This window comes from Podarcis pityusensis (genome assembly GCF_964106645.2).
Source record: "Podarcis pityusensis genome assembly, chromosome: 6".
NCBI classification, from domain to species: domain Eukaryota; kingdom Metazoa; phylum Chordata; class Lepidosauria; order Squamata; family Lacertidae; genus Podarcis; species Podarcis pityusensis.
The window spans coordinates 19903493-19924971 of record NC_138030.1 but is presented as its reverse complement, the minus strand read 5'-3'; the positions used below and the strand labels follow the sequence as shown (position 1 = coordinate 19924971).

The following is a 21479-nucleotide window of genomic DNA, read 5'->3' as shown; positions in this document are numbered from 1 at the left end:
CAAGAAAGCGAGATGAGCGCCACAACCCCACAGTCGGCCACGACTGGACCTAATGGTCAAGGGTTTTTACCTTTTTACAGAAAGATATACGTTGACATACAATTAAGGCATCTGCATTTGAACTTCTCTACCTGGAGATTCTAAGCTTCACTTTGGCTGCACATGCACACGTGCGCATGTACACACAGCCTCTGTAAGACTGTGAAATGCATTGCCATTCCAGGCCCTGTAGCATCCTTGCACCACAGTGCTGCTGCTGCATTGCTCCCCAAACCTGGAACATAGAAACATAGGAAACTGCCTTATTCCAAGTCACGCCTTTGGCCCATCTAGCCCAATATGATCAGCTCTGACTGGCAGCAGCTCTCCTCGATCTCAGGCAGGGATGTTACCCATCATCTGCTACCTGACCCTTTTAACTAGAAAGGTCCATGCTGGACTGTTCCTAGCAGCTCCTGTGCCAAAGCATGACATCAGCTGGCATCTGCATTGGCCATGAAATCAGCACAATTGACTTCGCTGTCATACAAGAAAGGGGGGAGTGCCTTGTTGAACAGAAGTCTCTTCCTGTGCACCTTCCTGTTCTTAATAAACACTAGAACAGACAAACAGCTGCCTGAAACATAATGCAAGCTCCGCATCCCAAAAGTCCCAGGTTCTATTCTTGGCATCTCTGGTTAAATGATCCCACATACCACAGGTACAAAGGCCTCTACCAGAGACCCTGTGAAGAACCACTGCAGCAAGATGGACCACTGGCGAGACTCAAAACAAGACAAATTCATATGCATGCCAAGTGACTAATCCCCCTCCCCAACCTAACCACGCTTCTGGCTGTCGGTCAGGATTGCAAAACCTGCCACAGCTTAGCCCGTCCCACATTCACCTACAAGTCAGGACTCTGCCTGTGCTGCTGTGAACACAAGTTGTTCCACAGAACTAGCATTCCCAATGTCACCTTGGGAAAACCTAGCCACCCAAACACCTAGAAGGCTTTTGCTTTTCTCTGAAGCTCAAGGGATACAGAAACTAAATGCCGAGCCCAGCACTACCTCCCCATGGATCAAGCTTCCGGATGGCTTGTAAACGCTGTAGAGGTGTGTGCAATTTTCACACATGGGCAAGTGCAAAGGCCAGATTGGTCCACCCCCTATTTCTTTGCCATCCCAAAAGCTGCTATCAGCATCTTGACATCTGGCCATCAGCTGTGTGGTGGGAGGGTGGGAGGGATTGGTTCCTACTTAGAAAAGCTTCTCATTTCCCCGAGGAGGGAGCCCTGGGGCTGTTCCCCCGCCCCTTTTGCATCAGTCACTCCACTGCAGCGTCTAGCTCAGTATCAGCTTGCATCTCATATCTCCAGCCCTAGAACGAGAGCCTACTGAGAGGACTGTATGTACAGCCTATGGAAAGAGCTGCCCGCTTTTGCCTCTAATCCTGCCCATCCCTGGAACATAGTACCCACGGTTGCCCAACAAAGACTATGTCCCTTAGGTGGAAAAGGGTTCCCCACCCTTGTGATCAAGTCTCTTAGCAACGAGACATGCAACAGCCGCAGCTTGCCCAAGCCAGACTTTCGCCTTGTTTACATTCAACTAGCAAAAGCCAGGTTTTGGAGATGCATGCACATCTCTGCAAGTGATGGGGAGGAGACGTGAATCACAGGAAGAAGTTGCAAGGGGGAGAGAAGGGGGAAGGAACCATGACCGCCAAAGGGGAGGAAACAGTGTAAAGCTTGAGGTGGCATTTCAGCATTTTAAACCTCTCGTGTGCCCTGAAATAGTACCAACCAGAAGACTACATCCGTCAAGAGATCCTCAGCCAATTCAGGGCACAGAACAGAAAAGACTGCTGTGCAAACACGGATTAAGTGTCCAACCCCAATACAAAAGTGGTTGGAAGTAAATGACCAGCACTAATGAACTGCACATTCTTTCCTGTCATCCAAAGCCCCAAACAAAAGGCTCTGGATTTTGCACTGCTAAAAAGGCAGCAGTGGAGGAACCTGACAAGCCTCCAATAGGAGAGCAGAAAACGGCCTCAGCCAGAGTTTTAGCATCATGACAGTCAATGGTTTCGTAGCAAGAAATTATGACACTTTGCAAATACGTTTGCATAAAATTAATAAAAGGGAATAAAAGGAAATCAACAAGGAGGGAAGCTGTATATTTGATGATATATTTTGAAAGCTTCTTAAGAAGGGGACTAAATAAAGTATATGGATAGCTGAACCTGAAGACCCTACTTAATAAAGGACCCAGAATATGCCTTAGACCAGGTCAGATTATCTGTTCTGTAGGCCAGTGTTGTCTCATATTACTGGCAACGGGTTACCAGTCTAAGGTCACCTGACCCCTGACTCCTTTAACAGGAGATCCCAGGGACTGAACCTGGGAACCTTGTGCATGCAAAACAGGTGTCCTACCAGTGAGTTGTGGTGCCTTCCCCAAAGCACACAGGTGTCATATGGCTTCCCAAACCTTTTATTTGCCTTTAACATTGTAAAATAATAGATGGCACCTATCGTTTAACATATCTGCTGTGAATGTGTGGGTAAGAACAACTACCCAAGTTTTAGGACATTCATGAAATGGAAGCATAAACTCTGTATTTGTGCATAAAGGGAGGGCCCCGTTAGAGAAAGAGACTGCATAGAAGAGGTAAATGCTTTTAGGGTTACACAAGTCCTATCTGTAAGTACTTTTAGAATGTGCACTGTAAGGATATAAAGATTTTGTTATTCTATATAAAACCAGATGGGTACTAGATAACATGGAGGAAGTCTTAGGATAGCTCTCTGGATACAAAAAAAGTTGCATCATTAATTTCCATGGGTCTACTCTAAGTAGGGCTAACATTGGCTACCACCCAAATTATTTAGTTTTTCTATATGCTGTGGGCCCTTATTTTAGTGTTAGAAAGTTTGTGTATTAGTGTATTTTCCTGCCAATGTTGAGATTGGCTGGAAGTTTCTTTTATGTTTGTAGTAATTTGATTCCAGAACGCAAATCAAAACAAGGCAGGGGAAAAGTGTGGAAAAAGAGAATGGTGACACCTGCTGATGGAGGGAAGGGCTCAAAGAACACACAGACCATACATGCAGCACAGTTTCTTACTTTTTTTAGCCAAAACCCTGGCATTCTCTCTGTTCCGATGAACACACTCAGTACCAAATTCTACCCTTTGGATCTCTCTGTTTTGGAATCCCACAGAAATCCATGCACTTAAAACTGAATGTTATTGGTCTGCCAAGCTGTAATACTGTTGAAATAGAGCACATTAGCCAATACTTTATTGCAAAAAAGAAAGGCCACAGTTCCACACTGTTCTTTTAGCCTGAAGATTAAAATCTGGCTTACCCTCCACATTTTACCACACTCCGCAATGCTAACCAATTTAACACACCGAGTTATGCACTCCGCAAAGTGCACTCAGTGACAACAGTAGGGAGGGTTTTATCGTTGCTTACGACAGATTAAAAATGCTACTTAAATTCAGGACTGTGTGTGAGTACTGCATTTCAGTGAACTGTCAGGAACTGTCAAGCCACTGTGCAGGAACTGTGCAAAAACTACAGAGGAGTCTTTCAAATCATTTCCCTAGGAAAGGAGCCAGCAGCGCCCTTGGTTCAGTGTTTCTGCCTGTTTTTGTTCTCTTAACTCTGTAAAGGTTCTTTAATGTGGGTCTTTGCACTTCCTTTGCACTCCCTCCAGCTGCTGCAAGGCTTCTGCAAAGGAGATCAGCTGCAAAGGCACCAGAGAGCCTGCAAAAGAACCACACACAAACTCACACACTGCTCCACCAATCCCTTGCCAGAGTCAAAGCTGATGATGACACATGGTCAGACAACTGGCACTCCTGAGGTACTTAGAGGTGGCCGGGCTGCTGCAGCAGCAGGAACAAATGGCAAAAGGCAGGCTGCTATTGAAAATGAGTTGCCTCAACAGCTCAAGACTTCCTAATGGGCATTGGAGGAGCTCCTGATCAGATACAGAGGAGGAACTGGGGTGGAGGGCTTACAAATAGTCTTCATTCTTATACAGTGGTACCTCGGGTTACATACGCTTCAGGTTACATACGCTTCAGGTTACAGACTCCTCTAACCCAGAAATAGTACCTCGGGTTAAGAACTTTGCTTCAGGATGAGAACAGAAATCGTGCAGGGACGGTGCAGCAGTAGCAGGAGGCTCCATTAGCTAAAGTAGTGCTTCAGGTTAAGAACAGTTTCAGGTTAAGAACGAACCTCTGGAACGAATGAAGTACATAACCAGAGGTACCACTGTATGTCACCTGTAAAGGTAAAAAACGTAAAGGACCCTGGACGGTTAAGTCCAGTTAAAGGCAACTATGGGGTGCAGTGCTCATCTTGCTTTTCAGGCCGAGGAAGTCAGTGTTTGTCCACAGACAGCTTTCCAGGTCATGTGGCCAGCATGACTAAACAGCTACTCGTGCAATGGAACACAGTGATGGAAACCAGAGCACAGTGGTTTAGACCACAACACCACCTGTGTCCCCTGTCACCTGTGCCAGGTCTGAACCCTGATATCCCAGGCAAATTTTGGAATGGCCTTCCCCAACCTGGCAATTCCCAGGTGTTTTGGACCTAGGCTGATGGGAGTTGTCCAAAACATTGGGAGGGTACCAGACTGAGAAATCCGTTCCACTTCCCAGTGGCGGGGGATTTTGTGCCCCGTTGCCCGCGGGATCCCGGCCACGTCAGAGCTCAGCCAGCCAATCCACTGGCGGGGGGGCGGGGCCGGGGCAGTTTAAACTGAGAAGCGAGCCAGAGGACTTCCTCTTGGCTCGCTTCCTCAATCACCCTCCCTATTTGCAGGTTAGGCACTGGCCTTACTATGGACTTCGGTTGGTCGCCTTGGTTGTCCGAGGGGCCTGGTAGGAATTTTTTCCACTTCGCAAATTGGCACTGGCCACTTGGTTTTCGCCTACCTCGTAGCAATCGTCGCAACTTTGTTAGGGTTGCGGTTAGGCATTGTTTGACCTTGTGTGGGGGAGGGGAGGTGTGGCCATCACCTGCCCCTCCATGCTGAAGGGTATTCCGTTAAAGTAATCCAGGGGTGTTGATCTTGTCCAAAGCCTGGTCAGGGGCTAGGGCCTTGACATGACCCCAACGGGAACACCAGGGGGAGCTCAAGTTGGTTCGCATCGACAGGGCTCCCCCTACCAGTGGTTTACCCTCACCGGACTTCCTGCGCAGCGGGCGGGAGTCAGATATAGTTGGGTCCAATCAATGCCAATCAAAGCCAATACTGCTCACAGTCTGTAATTCAATAAAGTTGTGGCCAAATTGTCCAATAACATAAACCTAATATCTGTGTCGTTGTGCGAGTTATTTTCCAACGAGGGGTGGATGCGGGGTCTCGACACGCAAAGGCTTTTCTACCATTAAGTCTTTGGGGAGCTCTGTTTCAATCTGAACCTGAGCCAGTGAAAAGGCCAAGATAACAGCCATGCTGCAAAACAAGCAAGAAGCAAACAGATGCTGCAGTCTAGCAACTTGACCAAGGAAAATTGACAAGTGAGACAACACTATACCGGTGCAAGTGCTCATGATCAACGTCCAACTTCACCATGAATTGTGCTCTGGTTGGTTTATTTATTGGCCAAGCAAAGGTATCAACTACTGGTGCCTTTGAGATTCCATTTCTAAGTTTGTAAAGTGGTTTAACTCCATTAAACATGACCCTGAATGTCTAATTCAAGCAACCAGCTCAAGCCTTGCAATGTGAGGTAGGAGGATTCAAAATACAGAATACAAAATACAGAATACTTATAAGTCAAGCCCTCTCAAGGGAAGTTCACAAAAAAAACTGAAACGAAAGATTGAAGGATGAACCTCAGGTTGCCCCTGTCCCGTACCAAATTTCGCTGGGACCATAAATAATGAAAAACACAACACAATGTATTTGGTTGTATCTACCTAAGCTGCATCCAACTGAAAGAAGACTTGAGGACTGAAATTAACGAACATAAGTTAGTCGTGTCCATTAATTTCAATGATTCTACTCTGAGCAGAACTAACACTGGATCCAACCCACTATCTCCAATCACAGTTGTCCACTTTAATATTGGCATCACATCTCATCTCTCTTTGGTCATGATGCTAGGCCTCAACATCAGTTTCCTCCTCGGTTCTACTGTAGCATGGTTCTTTCTTCCCATGAAGACTGAGATACTGGAATGAATGCTTAAATGCACACTCCAGACAAAATTATACCCCCCCCCCCGTTCTTCTCAAGAAAACTAGGACAAGGAAAGGCATTTCAAACTCAGTGCTGTAGTCATATTTATCTATTTTTTGTGGCTCCATGTAGACCTGAAGGGACCTTACAAGAACTCAAATTTAAAACAGTAACATAATCCTTGTAAAACAACTGACCAAACTGATTTGTAGTATTGGGGTGAGGGAGATGGGGGAGTGCGCATTTTTGCCAAAATAAAATGTCTGAACTGGACCAGTCCCGCCAAGAGAAAATTGTAGAATTTCTTTACATGGCTCCCGTCGTCGTTGCCATTGTTAAACACAAAAACAATTAAGCTGAAGCTCAGCATCCCTCATTCCAATCTTAACTGGGGAGGGGGGCACTCTATGTGGTTTGGGGAGGGTACACACAAGAGGTCTCCTGAGGCACGAGCTGAACAGCCCAATATCAGCTCTGAGCAGGCGACCGTAAAAACCACAGGACACATCACACAGCAACACTGATCATTATCTCCCTTTCGAAAGCGGGCCTTTGCTTTTATAGCCATCGAGACGAGAGGCCGTTAGAGCCGACTTTATTACAGAGCAGTCATTACTCAGTTCCCCTTTAATCTGAGAAACCTGCCGCACTTTTTTTCACAAAAACTTAATTAACAAAAGCTCGTAACACGGCATGAGGTAGGGATTATTATCTGCCCCATTTGGCAGGTGGGGAGGGGGAAATCTAGCCTAGGCCCTTGGCAGCACCACCCAGGAGTCCGAAGTTGCACATCCTTCCATGATCAAAGCACTCCTGTGCCCTTTTGGGCCAATGTGGTGAATGGAAGAGCATTGAAAACATCATAAACCAGGCCTGTGGTGGTTATTATAAAGCTAAGGAGGCCTTATCAGTCCCCAAAACACAGAGCTCTGCAAGCTCTATGGGGCTTGAGAGGTCAGGGCTATTAACATCCACAGACACTATTTACTGCATAAAGGAAAATTAAAGCCATCGTGCTCGGAACTGCAAAGGATGATTTCCCTAGCAGGGAGAATCCAAAAAATAAAAGGCATAAAAATATCAAGGGGAAGGAATAATTTCCAGTGTGGGAACTAGAGGTGGTCTGCAGCTGGTAGGCCTTGGGTAGAGGGAAATGCTAGATTTTATAAAGTTCTCACACTTGCTTTGTCTTTGACTTCCTCATTCACGCCCTCCTTTAAAAATAAAATATCTGTGCATCTGGTTGTTTTTGCACGATTCCCTAACCTTCGCCTGTAGCTCAATCCAAACAGCATAAGAGTCCAGCTGGAGCCCATTTAGTCCAGCATCCTGTTCGTAATGTGGCCATAGGACCCGGGCACAACAACACCTTCCCAAGCTATGATTTGACAGCAACTGGTATTCAGAGTCATGCTGCCTCTGATAGTGGAGGTATAGCCATTGTGGCTAGCAGCAATTGTAGCTAGTAGCCTTATCCGCCAGGAATTTCTCTAAACCTCTTTTAAAGCCACCCAAGCTGGCAGCCATCACATCACTGTTTCTGGTGGAATCGAATTCCGTTGTTTAATTATGAGCGCTTACTTGGAACTCACGTTTACTTGGATGTTAACCCCATCATGTTCACGGGGACCCTGGCACCCCTAGTCTTTTGTGGATTTCTGCTCAAAGAACCAAATAGGATCCAAATGCTCAGCAAGCACAGAGTTATGCAGCCACGGCCATCATCTGCATGTGCAGGAATGAATTAGCTTTGGGGCTGATTGAAGAATAGCAATCAGATGTTTCAAAGGAGTAAATTGCCTGCTTTTCCCCTTCATTTCCTACATCCAGGTTGCTTTCCGCAAGCGAAATGTATGAGTGGCCTCCCACGGCTAAACTGCTTCCTAGAGACATTCCCTCCCTTTGGCTGTGTCTCTTTCCCCGTGCCACTAGACACAAGGGAGCGCTGGAAGGGAGGAGGATGCTGTTGCAGAAGGAAACATCTTGAACTAAGAAAACAAGCACCGGCTTTCAGAATGAGAATACACCAGCCCAGCTGCCTTTCAGACAGACACCTTGTGGCAATTGCCAAGCAAATGCATCTGACCGACAACAGCGACGAAAACAGGAAGGCTCGTTTAGGTCTGCCCTTCTCTTTCTTTCACCACCTCCCTCCCTTCCTCCGCCTTGCAGGAAAAGAAACAACTTGTTTTTACACAAAACAGATGGTTCAACCTTCCCCAGCAAGCTGAAGCTTTATTATCAGCACCTCCGGAACCTAAAAAGAGGCACAGGGCAGAGCAAGGCCCAGGAAACCATCGCCCAAAAGCAGCCGGGCCAAAGATTTCTTTTAGCAGCCACAGGAACCAATCACAGACCAGGGTGAAGTTTCTGAAAAGAAATTCAAACATGCAGATGTTGTCACAGATACCAAGAAGCTAAATATTTAGCAGGGTGCCTGGAGATAGATAGATAGATAGATGCCAAAAGGATGTGGGTATATTTTATCTGATGGCAGTATGTGTGCTACACAATAGCTAGTGAAAGAACTTCAGATTCCACCACAAAAGACTCCCCACCATAATAATTAGACAAGGATGCAGCTACAACTAAAACATTGTTCAACTCAGCTTTTAAGAAAACGATACTATTATTTATTTGTTGTTGTTGTTGTTATTTATATGTATTAGTCGCCTCACAATATAGATTCTCTAGTCAACGTACAGCGAGTTGCCAGGGAGGTGAGGAACAAGCGACAAGTCTGAGTTTGGACATTATGCTAAGCCAAACCATAGCTTTGCTCCCAGTGGTGCAACAGGTGAGGGAGTCAGCAAACTAACTGCAGTTTTCTCCCTGTGCACCAGCACACTTGCTCTTTCATGGCAAGTCACAGTTTGGCAGCATTACGTGCAAACAAGGCCCCTGACAACACAATATTATACATGTCTAACTCAAAAGTAGTTCAACGGAACTCCCTCCTAGGTAAGCACATCCTAAGTCAGGGTTGCAAAGATCACAGTAAAATGTAAGAGATGTCCAGAAACCTTAATTTTAATTTTTTCCCCCAACATTTTTCTAACGTTCATCAATTTTATAAAACAATCCTAATAAAAAAAAAAATTTCTTCCAATCTTCATCCAGCGTCTCTTCCTCCTGGTCCCGGGTTTTGTCAGTCCTTTCTATCCCATCAATCTAGCGCATTAACCTGGTAATCTTATGTCCGAGGCCCTTAAGTCCCTTCCATGTCCCTTCCGCGGCTCTTCTTCATATTTATAGCTGTATTTTCCTTTGTCTCCTGCTCCTTTCACTCGTGGGAACTCCAACTTAACAGTGTTTTTGACCCTTCTCGACAAATCAGGCCCTTTTCCATAGTCCACACTAAACTCCATGTGGTATTTAAAAACATGTTTCAAAGTCCCTCCAGAATTAAGAGCCCCCACAACCCCAAACATCTCACGGCCCATTGCCAGACTTGAAAAGTCCAAACATCCCTGCATAGGGGGGTCTATCCAACCCCCCATTTCCAAACCAAACTTTATCTTTCCAAATCTGGCTTTTTCCAAGTTCATTTGTCAAATCCAAGAACTCATGTTCCTGCTGGGCCACAGCTCCCTCCATCTCTGGCGCCCAAGGTTCAGCAACATCCTCTTCCCTCATCTGTTCTGTCAGAGCACACTCCTGATTTGATTCCTGGGTGGGCTCTATATAGTTTCCCACTACCTGTCCAAAATTTCTGATCGCAGCAGTCATCAAGCCCGTCTTCTCATGTAGCTGTTCCAGTAGGGCACTTGTTTTACAGAAAGGACGCAGCAGAGCTTCTGAATACATTGTTCTGCAAGGTCAGAAGTCTATTCCCACGATCGTAATCTGTTGCAGCTGCAAGCTCCCCGATTCAGAATTGGTAACAGTTTCACAGGCTCCCTCTAGGGGAAGAACTTCTATTTGTTCTTTTCTTTTAAAGGCAGATCTAACAACAAAGTTTCCTTTTTCAGATATTTTGTCAATATTTGTTCCTTTAAAATGCGAAGGGGAACAATGGAATCACTATGTTTCTCTTCTTTTAACTATCTGTCAAAGACGTTTGTCTCTGGTCAATGAGCTTCCCAGAGAACGTCAGTCCTGACACCCCGCTCCAGGATCAAGACAGTGGAAAGTTACTTTGCGTTACATTCTCTTCTGCAGGTTTAAATAGTCCGGAAAAAATCCCCCCTCTTCTCCTGCTTCCGAAGGGGGTTCAACAATTTTAAATGATGAAAGTTAATCCTTTACAAGCGATTTTCTGAACTCTAGTTTGCCATGTCTTTGCTTTAATCTATCTACAAGAAACGGAAGGCTGACTTCCTGTTTAGACCTTCCCGTTTCAGTGCCAAATTAAGGTAAATTTCTTAGTCCAATTTTCCTTTCTACTCGCAAATCATTAATTAAAGTCCAATTGTCCGAAATTTAAGTACTCACGGGTAATTGTTTTAAAAGCCAAATTGTCCCAGGAAAAAGGCAGCGCTCTCCGGCAACGGCTGTGCGGCTTCGCTCCACGGAAGAAGCAGTTGACTCTCAGCACCGCGCCACTTCCCCCTCTTCACTCCGGAGCCCGTTAGTGGGTTCCTTTGCGGGTTGGGGGGGCGCTAAAGGTGCCCGCCGAGTCCCATGGTCACAGCCTTCATCCGCCTGTGATTTTTGAAAGGGTCCCCGCTTCGCCGTAGCGGGAAAGACCCGTTTCCCATGGAGCTGGTCCCTCCGGATCAGAGGGAATCCGCCATTACCGATGGCGCCACCCCGGAAGTTATTTGGCTTTAGCAAAAATGTTTAAAGAATTATGTAAGAATATTATGGTTATGAGAAATTGGCACAAATAAGATCAAAGTTTTAAGTTTTAAGGCCTTTTATAGTAAGATAAGATTAAAATAGATTAAGGTAATGTAATGACAGAATATTACGAAATATGGAAAGGATTTGCTGTGACAATTAACAACTAGGATACAAAAAAAGGGAGGAGTGAGGAGGTCAAAGAAAGAAGGTAATGACAGTTAAGGATTTGGGAATACTGGATTTGTTTTTAAATGTTTGTGGCATATTTTTGTCTTTTGATGGTGTTGTGTTATTTTTTGATTTTGATTTTTATCAATTTGTATTGTTGGATTGTGGTTTGTTTTTCCTTTGTTTTTTCTCTCTCTTTTTCTTTTTTGTTTCTTTTTTTTGTAATTCTAAAATTCTTAATAAATATCATTTAAAAAAAAACCAGAAACCTTAATTTTAAACAATGTGGTAAACTCAATCCTGGTTGATTGTCTCCCCCCCCCCCCCCCAAAAAAAGGTAAGAGGATCATAACATTCTCTAGGCTTTGTGATTTAGGATATCACCAGATGTTTCCACTGCAATAATTACTATCCCACATCTAACTGAAAAGCATCTTATTTCCCCGCTAATGTTGACATTAAGATGTTTGTCTTGTTTTCTTTTTTATCTCTTCCTTGTTTTGAGATTTCTTTATCTGCATCAGCATCTGGAGCTGCTGCTTCTCCTTCAGTATTTTAAACCAACTATATAAAGGATTTTGGTGTGTTAATGGAACGTTTTCAATCAGAAGCATCACCTATAGGGCTATGCTCAGGCTTAATAATAAAGTTCTTCCCACACATGTTTTATATTATAGAGGAAAGGGGCCTTAGCTGAAATCCTCATGAATGTAATATCTCCTCTCTTCTTGTAGAAATGGGGCTTACAAAGAGGTCTGCATGTACCATTCAGGGCAAAAATGCTTAGCTGGCTTGACTGGTGGCAGAAAAATCCTTTTCTGTTTTTGCAAATGTGCTATTACAATAAAACTTGTCTTTCTAGCCCACTGTACTTTCTATCTGGCCACACCTCAAATGCAAACAATGCTGAGCCCCAGGATACATAAAACACACTTAGGTTGCGATCCTAAACATGCCTACTTGGAAGGAGATCCCACTGTAATCAAAAGACCCCCTCCCAAGTAAACAGGGCTAAAATGGGGCTGTTCAGCTGCAATCCTAGCCATGCACAGCATTTTAACAATGCTGGGGGGGGGGGGGTTTAAAAAAAAGTGTAGTTTTTTTTTAAAAAAAAAATCTATTCAGTAAAATAAGCTTGAAAGTATAATTTCTTTCAAGTTCTATATACTAATTCTGCACTTATTTGTATGCACTATGTATCCTTACATAGCCTAAACTGAACCATCCATGGACAACAGAGAGGTGAACAGCAGGGCTGGGAAACCCCAATATTAGCAGATTTAAAAATAATAATAAAAGAGGGCAAGGGGGTACAAAAAAACAGATCCATGAGGACTGAGCATGCTCAGGGCATATGGAATTGAAAAACATTAAGAGAGGGAGAGACAGAGAGAGAGAGAGAGAGAGAAAGAGAGAGAGAGAGAAATGGAGTATCCAGGAAGAGAGCATGACTGGCTGGCGCCAAGAACAGGAGCACCTCCACACTGCAGCATTTTTGTTGCAGGTTCTGCTTGCACTGAGTAACATGCAATATTTTTGTTAGAACAAATTTTCCCTTTCTGACATACAGGCAAGGATTCACAGAGTCCTTCCATCCCTATGGAGAGCTTTCCTCACCCTTCCTTCCGCTGCAGCCTTGCACCTGCTGAAAAGCTCCTCCCAAGAGACCCCTCTGAAGCAACAGACAGTGCAGCCTGAGAAGACTGGAGAGGGTATGGGGTGGGGAGCAGCAGTAACCCCCTGCCTTCCCAATAGCACCCAGAACTGAATCTCACGCATGCATCCTTCTGTTTGGATGCCATCCATCCAGCTGCTGAGAATTCAGCAACAGGCATTCAGTGAAGCATGTCAAGGATAAAAACCACGATACAGCCTTTCAAAACTCAAATTTTTTACAATCCAAAACAATCCAGCACGGACCTGCTTCTCAGCACTGTAAACTGTTGATCGTTCTGCAAATAAGCCTATCAAATATTTTATTGTAAATAAAACAAAAGAGACTTTAATAGCATTTCACTGCTTAATGCTCAGAAAAGCATTGTGACAAGTACTGTGGCTTTTGGGGGGAAATAAAAAAAAAAATGTCCTATACTGTAATTTCCAAGATGCTCTCTCTCCTCCAGCCCCTCCTCTCTCACCCTCCCCCCTTTTGACCCACAGAAGTAAAATAAAGGCTGTGGAATCCTTTATACAAAGCAAATAAAAAACAGGGCCTCTGTGTGTAAGGGGGAGAACCCCCACCAAGCACAGGGGGAAAGGTCTCTAGGCACACACAAAAGAAAACCTTTCCCTTAACTGCTCCATAACCACATGCTAGTCTTCCAAGGAAAGTTCCCTCCTTAAAAAAGAAAGAAAAGAAAAGAAAAATGCTCTCAGTAACACAGTCTGATTTATAAGCAAGCCTACAGCATCAAACACAGAAAAGGATTCTTTTACATTACCACGGAAGCCCGGAAGCCCCTGCAAAGCTCTTGCCTCACTATGCATTGAATTTGGCTGTTTGCTCCTTTTAGCATTATTTATGGAGAGCACTAAGTGAAGTCTGGAGCTTGAATGGTAAATATTTAACAAGGGGGCACCAGCCCAAACCACAAAATCCAGACACACATCACCAGCACTTACACGGAAAGCCTTCAGTTCACACGAGGATGGCAGGCTTGCACGAGTAAAGAAAAGCTTCCTTGCACTGTGTTCATCTATAAGCTTTACGTTAGTTAAGCAGTGCTTTTTTTAAAACAATGTTTAGAGGTACTCTCATGTTGACTCAAGAAAATCACCATTTTATAGTTCAAATTGGGGAAAATAAACACAGCAAATGGACAAAAGTACAAAGATTCACAAAATGTTTAGGGGTATGTGTACCCCTGCGTACCCCCCAGGAAAAAAGCACTGACGTTAAGAGATTTAAACTGAGTACAATAGGAGTGAAAAGAAGAATTCGGCCATGCACAAGGTTTACGTCCGACTGAGTTGTTATGTAGGATGGAGCATCATTCCCCAACCAGCTGTCTTCCAGCCACTAAACCACTAAGCCACTAAACCACGGCTCCAGCCGGTGGGACAGTGGGAGATGTGGCCCAACAGCATTTGAAGGCCACCTTAGTGAAGGCTTCAGTAGAGTTATTTATTACCTTTGTCTCCTAGCCTTCTTCCAAAAATGTCACACGTGTGGTTATCACATTCTATCAACACAACAACTCTGTAATGTAGGGGTTGTGCTGAGAGACAGCAACTGGCCTAAGGGCACCCAACAGACTTCTGGCTCAGTGGAGTCTGAATCCAGGGAGCTCTAGTCAAAGTCTGGCACTCTATATAGCTATTTGGACCTCACTGATGCTCTTGCACAGTTGTATGCAGGTATCCGGAAGCTGCTTTGAAATACAAATGGTCCTTTTCCAATGGTCCACTCTATGTGTTACGCCACCTTTCTTCTATCAGATGCTTACCAAAAGACATGTCCTATGTAAATAAAACACTCAAAGATGTTGACTGGAGCGTTGGGGGGGGGGACACACCCCGGTCCTGTTCCTGCACTAATACACTCCAGGGAGTTAGCCAAGTTGGTTAGAGCGTTTTGCTGATAATGCCAAAGTTGCAGGTTGGATCCCCATATGGGCCAGCTGCATATTCCTGCATTGCAAGCAGTTGGACTTAGATGATCCTCAGGGTCTCTTCCAACTCTACACTTCCCAAAAGTTGACAAGAGATTGTGGGCTGTTCACAACTAGCATACTTTTCCCACTTAAGGCAATAGGGTAGCCCTCCTAAGCCAAGCTGCCTAAGAGCAGTTTGAAATCCCCCAGGTGCAGGGCGTGTTTACTACTGGTATGGGTTCAATGGCGACTACATGGAAATTCCTGGGTGCCAGGCTGGCAGCCACAGTTTAAAAACCTCTGCCTTAGTCCATAGTTAATTCCATTTCCACGGTGTGTGTTTCTCCTTCTTGCATACTAGGACAAGTGAATCGTTGTAACACCACCAAGCTACAGTCAAGCAATGTAGTTGAGGTCAAAGAATCATAGCACCTGAAGGGGATCCCCATAGGTCAATTACTCCAACCTTCGGTGAATAGACATTCCATTGTGATGACGGTCACCTAGGTTTAAGATGAACCATTCGGGCTGCAGGTGGAGCCTCACAGGAACGAATGCTAAGGTGAGATGTTCAGAGCAGAAACCAGCACAACAGTACTTGTCTGTGAAACTGTTCTGCATGCACATCATTATGCATAAACCCACTTGCCACAGGAGCTGGTCCTCTGCATGTAGAGTTAGCAAGTCATCTGTACAACAACCAAGACACTGATTTCTGACACGGTCGTTCTACATGTGAATCAGCCGGCTCATGCAGTAAGTGTGGCATTGTTATATATCCTATATCCATAACAATACCTACACAGGTACATAGGAACTTTCTTTATACCATATCAGACCATTGCTCCATCTAGTTCAGCACTGTTGACCCAATAAACATCCAGATTATTTAACAACTCTCTCCCGAGACGTCCTAGCATGCACATACACACAGATGAACACAAGAAGCATCCTCTCTGTTAGAATGATCCTACAAGTATCTATCAAACTGTGACATGTCAAAGTTAAATGTGCTCAGCTCATTCCTGGCAAACAACCAATAACCAGTAGCCTAGCCTGCGGATGACAAAAACCACTCAATGCTTGGGACAGAAAAACTTGGGTTTGGTTTGTCTGGGGCGGGACAGCAGTCTTGATGGTTGAGCGACATGCGCTTTTTATAGCAGCACATTCCACAAAAACAGAACTTCAAGAACACAAAGCTAGCAGCCTCTGTAATTGGGAGGTTTGGAAGATTACATACTCTTTGTGTTCAAACCATAGATAGAGAGAAACCAGGACTGAAGTTGGTGTCAGCCCTTAAAGCAACTATAACTTTTCCAATCAACTGTTATGTCAGTGAGTTCATGGTGCTAGACAGTGGGGACAGATAGGAAGAAAATCCTTTTCTGCACAGCAACCCGTAGCAGACATGGTCTTACAAACAATCTGAGGAAAACAGAAGGGGCTACCTACTCTAAGGGGCAACTTCATCCAGTATCAAATGTATTACTCTTTCCCTGTTAGTGAGCATGTGTGAATGGCATTAATGCAGTTTTAAATTTACTGGCCCCATTTCTAAATTGACTGAGGCCATAAAGCTGAAGTAGGAACTTATGGCCCTCCAGATGTTGGTAGGAATACAACTCCCAACATTCCTGACCATTTTGCATGCTGGCTGGGTGTGATGGGAATTGGGATCCCAACAACCCCACCCCTACCAAGGAGGAAAGTGGACTTACAACTGCTTTTCAGCCTTCCTGCGATTTTGTTTTCTATTTCCGTCACAGTGTGTCATGACCTTATTTCTCTTCAATGACCACGGCCATCTAGCAAGGCTATTTTCTCCACCACCCTACCAAGGCCAGCTCAAGACATTTTGCAGCCTGAAGCAAAGGGCATATCATGTCCACCATTCCCTGTACAAAAGGTGACTGGTCTGGCAGTTGAATGTTACCTGAACGTTGGGGATGGGTTAGCATCCTCCACTACATCCAAGGGTGACGGTTAGCTCAGTGAGTGCAGAGCAGGCTGTGGCTGACACACGTGGTCCTGTCTTCCAGATGTCAAAGAAATAAACAACTATCGGCCTTTTAGAAGACATCTGAAGGCAGCCCTGTTTAGGGAAGCTTTTAATATTTGATGAATCAAAATATTCTTCTGGAAGCCACCCAGAGTGGCTAGGGAAACCCAGCCAGATGGGCGGGTATAAATAAATTATTATTATTATTATTATTATTATTATTATTACTGTATTATTATTCTCCACCCTGAGTCAGCTACCTCACTCTAACTAACGAAAGGGCCAGCCCTGTATTGCATGTGTACTGCATGTGCAATGGATGTGTATCAGAAAGGACAGTACTATGAACAGGTACACATATTAATAGTTTAATATGTACCCGTATTAATATTTAAAGTAACACCCTGATGCAGTTACAAAATTGGCATGCCTTTCCCTAGCACCAGGCTGTCAGTTTCACTGAGACACATGAAAGATGTTGGAAAAATAAATGGACTGTAGCAGGGTGGCACCACGTGTACCATGATGTGGTAGTATCTACGTTTTGTCACAGGGCAGGATCCATGGTAGACAAGTGAGGAAGTGGTGTCTTCAGACTACTAGCTAGTAAAGGTGTGTAGTTATATTTTAGGGCACTGATGGGGGATCTATGGCCTTTCAGATGTTGCTGGACTAAAACACCCATCATCCCTGACCACTGGCTATGCTGGCTGGGACTGATGGGAGTTGGAGTCCAACGACTCCAGATCCCCATCTCTGTTTTAAGGAGTGAAAAGCAGAACTTGTGATCAATGGTTATACGTGTTACCTGAAGCAAGAACAGTCTGCAGTGATCACTAAAGAACTCTGTAAAGAAGTACCAGTGGCTGAATTTACTTTTCTCCTCTTTCCTACTCCCTCTTCCTTTCGTGTCATGCTTTTTAGACTGTCAGCCTGAGGGCAGGGACTGTCTTATGACTTTGCATGCCCCTCTAGTAAATTTTATTATCATTATTATTGCTGAAAAGCAGAGTAAAAACGCTTCCAATAAACAATAACCCTCTAAAAGATGCACATTTCCTGATGTTACTTAGGTCCATTGATTTCAGTGGGTGTACCTCAAGTATGTTGCACATATCCCAAAATATTTTATTTCTACCCCACAGAATTGCAATGAAAATATTCAAAACAAAACAATGGGATACAAAACACATATAGCAATAGAAGTGACAAAAGCCTTGGCAGAATAAACAAATATTTACCATCTGGTTGCAAGAAACAGTGCCAACCAAAGTTCCCAGCAGAGGGAATTGTGGTGCCACTACTGAACAGGCCCTGTTCCCTGGCACCAATCAGCTTCAGTGGTACTTAGAGCCCAGGCAAATTCATATGGCAATATGTGGTTCTTCAAATATACTGGGTTCTAAGAATGGGGAATCTCAGAGCATCCCGATGTTCTTGAAGTGCCACTCCCATCAGACCCAGGATGCCCAAAGATCAGGGATTATGGGAGTTGTAATCCAGCGCTATCTGGAAGGTCACAGAGTCTCCATCCCTAGACCAAAAATTAGCACTAGCACTTAAAATGAAACAAATGGGTAACAAATGCAACTGATCCAAATCAGTGCAATCTGGTCAACTGCCAAGCCTCGCTGACGTTGAATTCTGGCAGCCAAATTTTGCACTGCTTTAAAGTTTCCTGGCTGTGTTTGAAGGCGACCCTACGTAGAAAACAATACAATTGTCTTATCTAGATGTAGCCATTGTGCATAAACACACCAGTGTACTGACTCTTCAAGCCTGAACAGCATATGATGTCAGTGCAGAATGGGCACGATGCACTCACGGAAAAGCTATCCCAGTGCATGATTGCTGTGCCACTAACAAAGAAGCTAGAAAGCTAGCACAACTGCGGATGTTTGCAGGCAAGGCTCACAATCAACTGCTCCTTCTCAGAGCTTTGGAACAGTGGGAGGATAGTGTTAGCCACAAAGGGGTTGTGTTTTGTGCAAAGGGAGAAGTGTGGTGTAATGCTAATGAGTTCCAAGTGCCATGGCAGCAAAATAAATGAGAACTACCCAGATGGGAAAGTCATTTCCTGAAACTTTTCAATTTGCATGGGGAAACGAATTACCCCCACATGGGCGGACAGCCTCCCACGGCAATCACATATCTATATTTACTATTATGAAGCAATAGATGTATGTTCTGAGGGAGAAACCACACTCAAGCAAGGAAGGCTGCTGGAAGCCAAGTTGCAAGAGTGAGAAGAAAAAATAACTTTCAAATTAAAAGCAAAAGGGTCTCTGAGAGAGCCAATTGTTGTTTCTGGGGGGTGGGGGAATGCAGAAAATGCAAAGTATTCAACATCTTCCAAGTGAATGATGTCAATAGAAGCTTCAAAAAACAGCAGCCACCCTTAGGCTTAAGCTTAAGACAGGAAGTAATTTTATCACTTTGTTCTTTTAAAAAAAATCGTACTAGTGCTAGGTCACTGTTGTTTGCAAAGGGCTCCCTCTTTTGCCAGCTCAGGCACCTTCTGAACTATCTCAGGAACGATCATCTGTGTAAACATCTTGAAAGCCTTTGGATATTGAAAGGGAGGATTTAAAAACCACACCTAGCGTCTGCCAACAAGGCTCAGTTTTCCCAGCATGGGCTGTTGCCACTAGCCACCCACCGGGAAGCCCACGGCTAGCAAGCAACCACCTCAGTTCCAAAGAGCGTCTGCTGCACGTTCTGGAAACCCGCGGGACGGAAGCGCTCTCCTGTCTTTGACAAGCTCAGCTTGCAAAAACATCCACTCGTTTTCCACTAGCGCAGGAAGGCTCCGCTGCGTCCTCTAGTTGCATGCCGGTATCCACCACAGTTCCCAACACTCAGCTCCTTCTCAAAACAGAACATGCAACCCCATCTCAGTGCGCACGAGCGGTGGGGGCATGCATACGGTACTGCCTTCGGGCAATGTGACCGTCCAAGGCACGGCACCCCCCAAAAAAGAAAACACCAATCCTGAACTGGGTTCCCCCCTCCGCGCGCGCCTGAACCCACTACCCCCACCTCCAAGCCTCCAGTGTGCAGGATGCGGCCAACTCTCAACACTCCCAACTCTTTGGGGGGCCACCAATCCCTTCTGCCCACCCAGAGGGAGTCGATCCTCCAACTCGCGAGGCAGCAACGCAACCCTGCGAAGTTCCACTCCCCACCGGAGACTCTTCTCAAGTGTGTCCGCGCCGTGCAGGGTGAAAACGACCCTTTCCACGACCTAACCGTCCGGTTCGGCCCGAGCGCGTCCACGGCGCGCCGCAGTCGCTCAGCTGACCCTCGTCCTCGCGCCCCTCGGCGCGACCTTTCCTCTGCCCCCGATGCCCCCCTCCCGCCCTTGCCCGCGCCCGTGCCACTCACCGACTGCAAGAAGCGCAGGGTGCACACGTAGTCCCTCTCCGTGCCCAGGATCTCGTTGAGGACGCAGAGCCGAAGGCGCAGCTGCCGGTCCGTATCCTTGGCAGGCTCCGAGGGCGCCGCGCCGGGGCCGGGGGCCGCCGCGACCGGGGGGGCCGCTGCTGCGGGGGCCGCTGCCGGCTGCGCTTCCATGGCGGGGTGGCTGCCTCCTCGCCTGCCTGCCTGCCTGCCCGACTGACTTGTGCGACTTTCCGAGCCGGCTGCTGCTGCTGCCCGCCGCACACCACGCTCTCCTCACGCTCGGCGCCCGCCTCCGGCGCCCTCCATCCCCGAGGCACGCGAGACGCACGGCAAGGCGAAGGCTTCCCCAGCCCGCCGCCTACGAGCTCCCACTGGCAGCCGGAGCGCCGCTCAGGGACATGCCGAGGACAGCGGCGGCGGCGGCGACAAGCGCAGCGCAGCGCCAGGGGCACTGAATGGAGCGCGAGCGGGGAAGGGAAGTCCCGGCGCCCGAGAGAGGGGGGAGAGCGCGAGGGCTGGGGGCGTGGCGAGGGCAGCCAGCGGGAGGGGGCGGGGGGTCGCGCGGCCAGGCGACGCCGGCCCCCGAGGCGAGGGCGGCGCTCCCAGGCAGGGGGCGGGGCGGGGCGCCTTGGCGGGACGAGCCCAAGTGCAAAAGCAGGAGTTGGGAGACTGCGGCAGGCGGCGCGGGAGAAACAAAGGCAGCGAGGAAGACTCCCGAGCGTGGCCTGCGCGCGTCACCCGGAGCTGCTTTGCACGCAGCCAGCCCGTTCCCAAATCCCGGCAGCAAGAGCGAGCGAGCGGCGCGCAAACTTGGGCTGTGATCAAGCGCCCTGTTGCTGCTCCGCCACCTCGGGGAAACGGCTGCTGGATGCAACCCGTCGGGGAGAGAGTCCCACATCCACCCCACCCCCGATTGAGCCCGTGCGCGCTTGTTTGGTTGGGTTTTGTTTGGTTCTGCCCACGCATCGTGAGAAGCAGCGGCCAGCAGCCGGCGCTTGCTCCTGCGGCAGAATCCCATTTTCCGCTGCGAAAAGCACAACCTGGCCTGCTGCACGTGGTGGGGGGGGGGAGCCCTTCCCGACAGGGGTGTTCCCACGGGTGGGTGTGCGCAAGCCGCGGAATTGTACGCCAGCCAGCCATGGTGTGTGCCAAGAACTCGCTACGCAGAAGGAATATTCCTGGAGGTGCTCCCAGGTGGAGTTTGTTGTTGCTTTACGAAGTCAGGCGTAGCGATTCGGCACACCTGCAACCCAGAGAGATCTTTTATTATGGCTGGCAAAAGGGGTTGGAGATGGAGTCTCCAGCACTATTGTCATAGGACGGTGCAGGACT

At 46.6% G+C, this 21479-nt stretch overlaps 1 protein-coding gene across 2 annotated transcripts in view; it reads right to left on the bottom strand.

Moving 5' to 3' along the window:
* PREX1 (phosphatidylinositol-3,4,5-trisphosphate dependent Rac exchange factor 1) overlaps positions 1-20583 on the bottom strand; it is a 227813-nt gene extending 207230 nt beyond the window's left edge. The window contains exon 1 of one of the 2 annotated variants that reach the window (XM_081010985.1): positions 20130-20583. In XM_081010985.1, the coding sequence (XP_080867111.1) occupies positions 20130-20318 (189 nt within the window). In that variant the 5' untranslated portion in view covers positions 20319-20583. The remainder of the gene's footprint in view (positions 1-20129) is intronic. The other variant, XM_081010984.1, reaches the window with a different exon arrangement.
* Between the last annotated feature and the right edge of the window lie 896 nt (positions 20584-21479).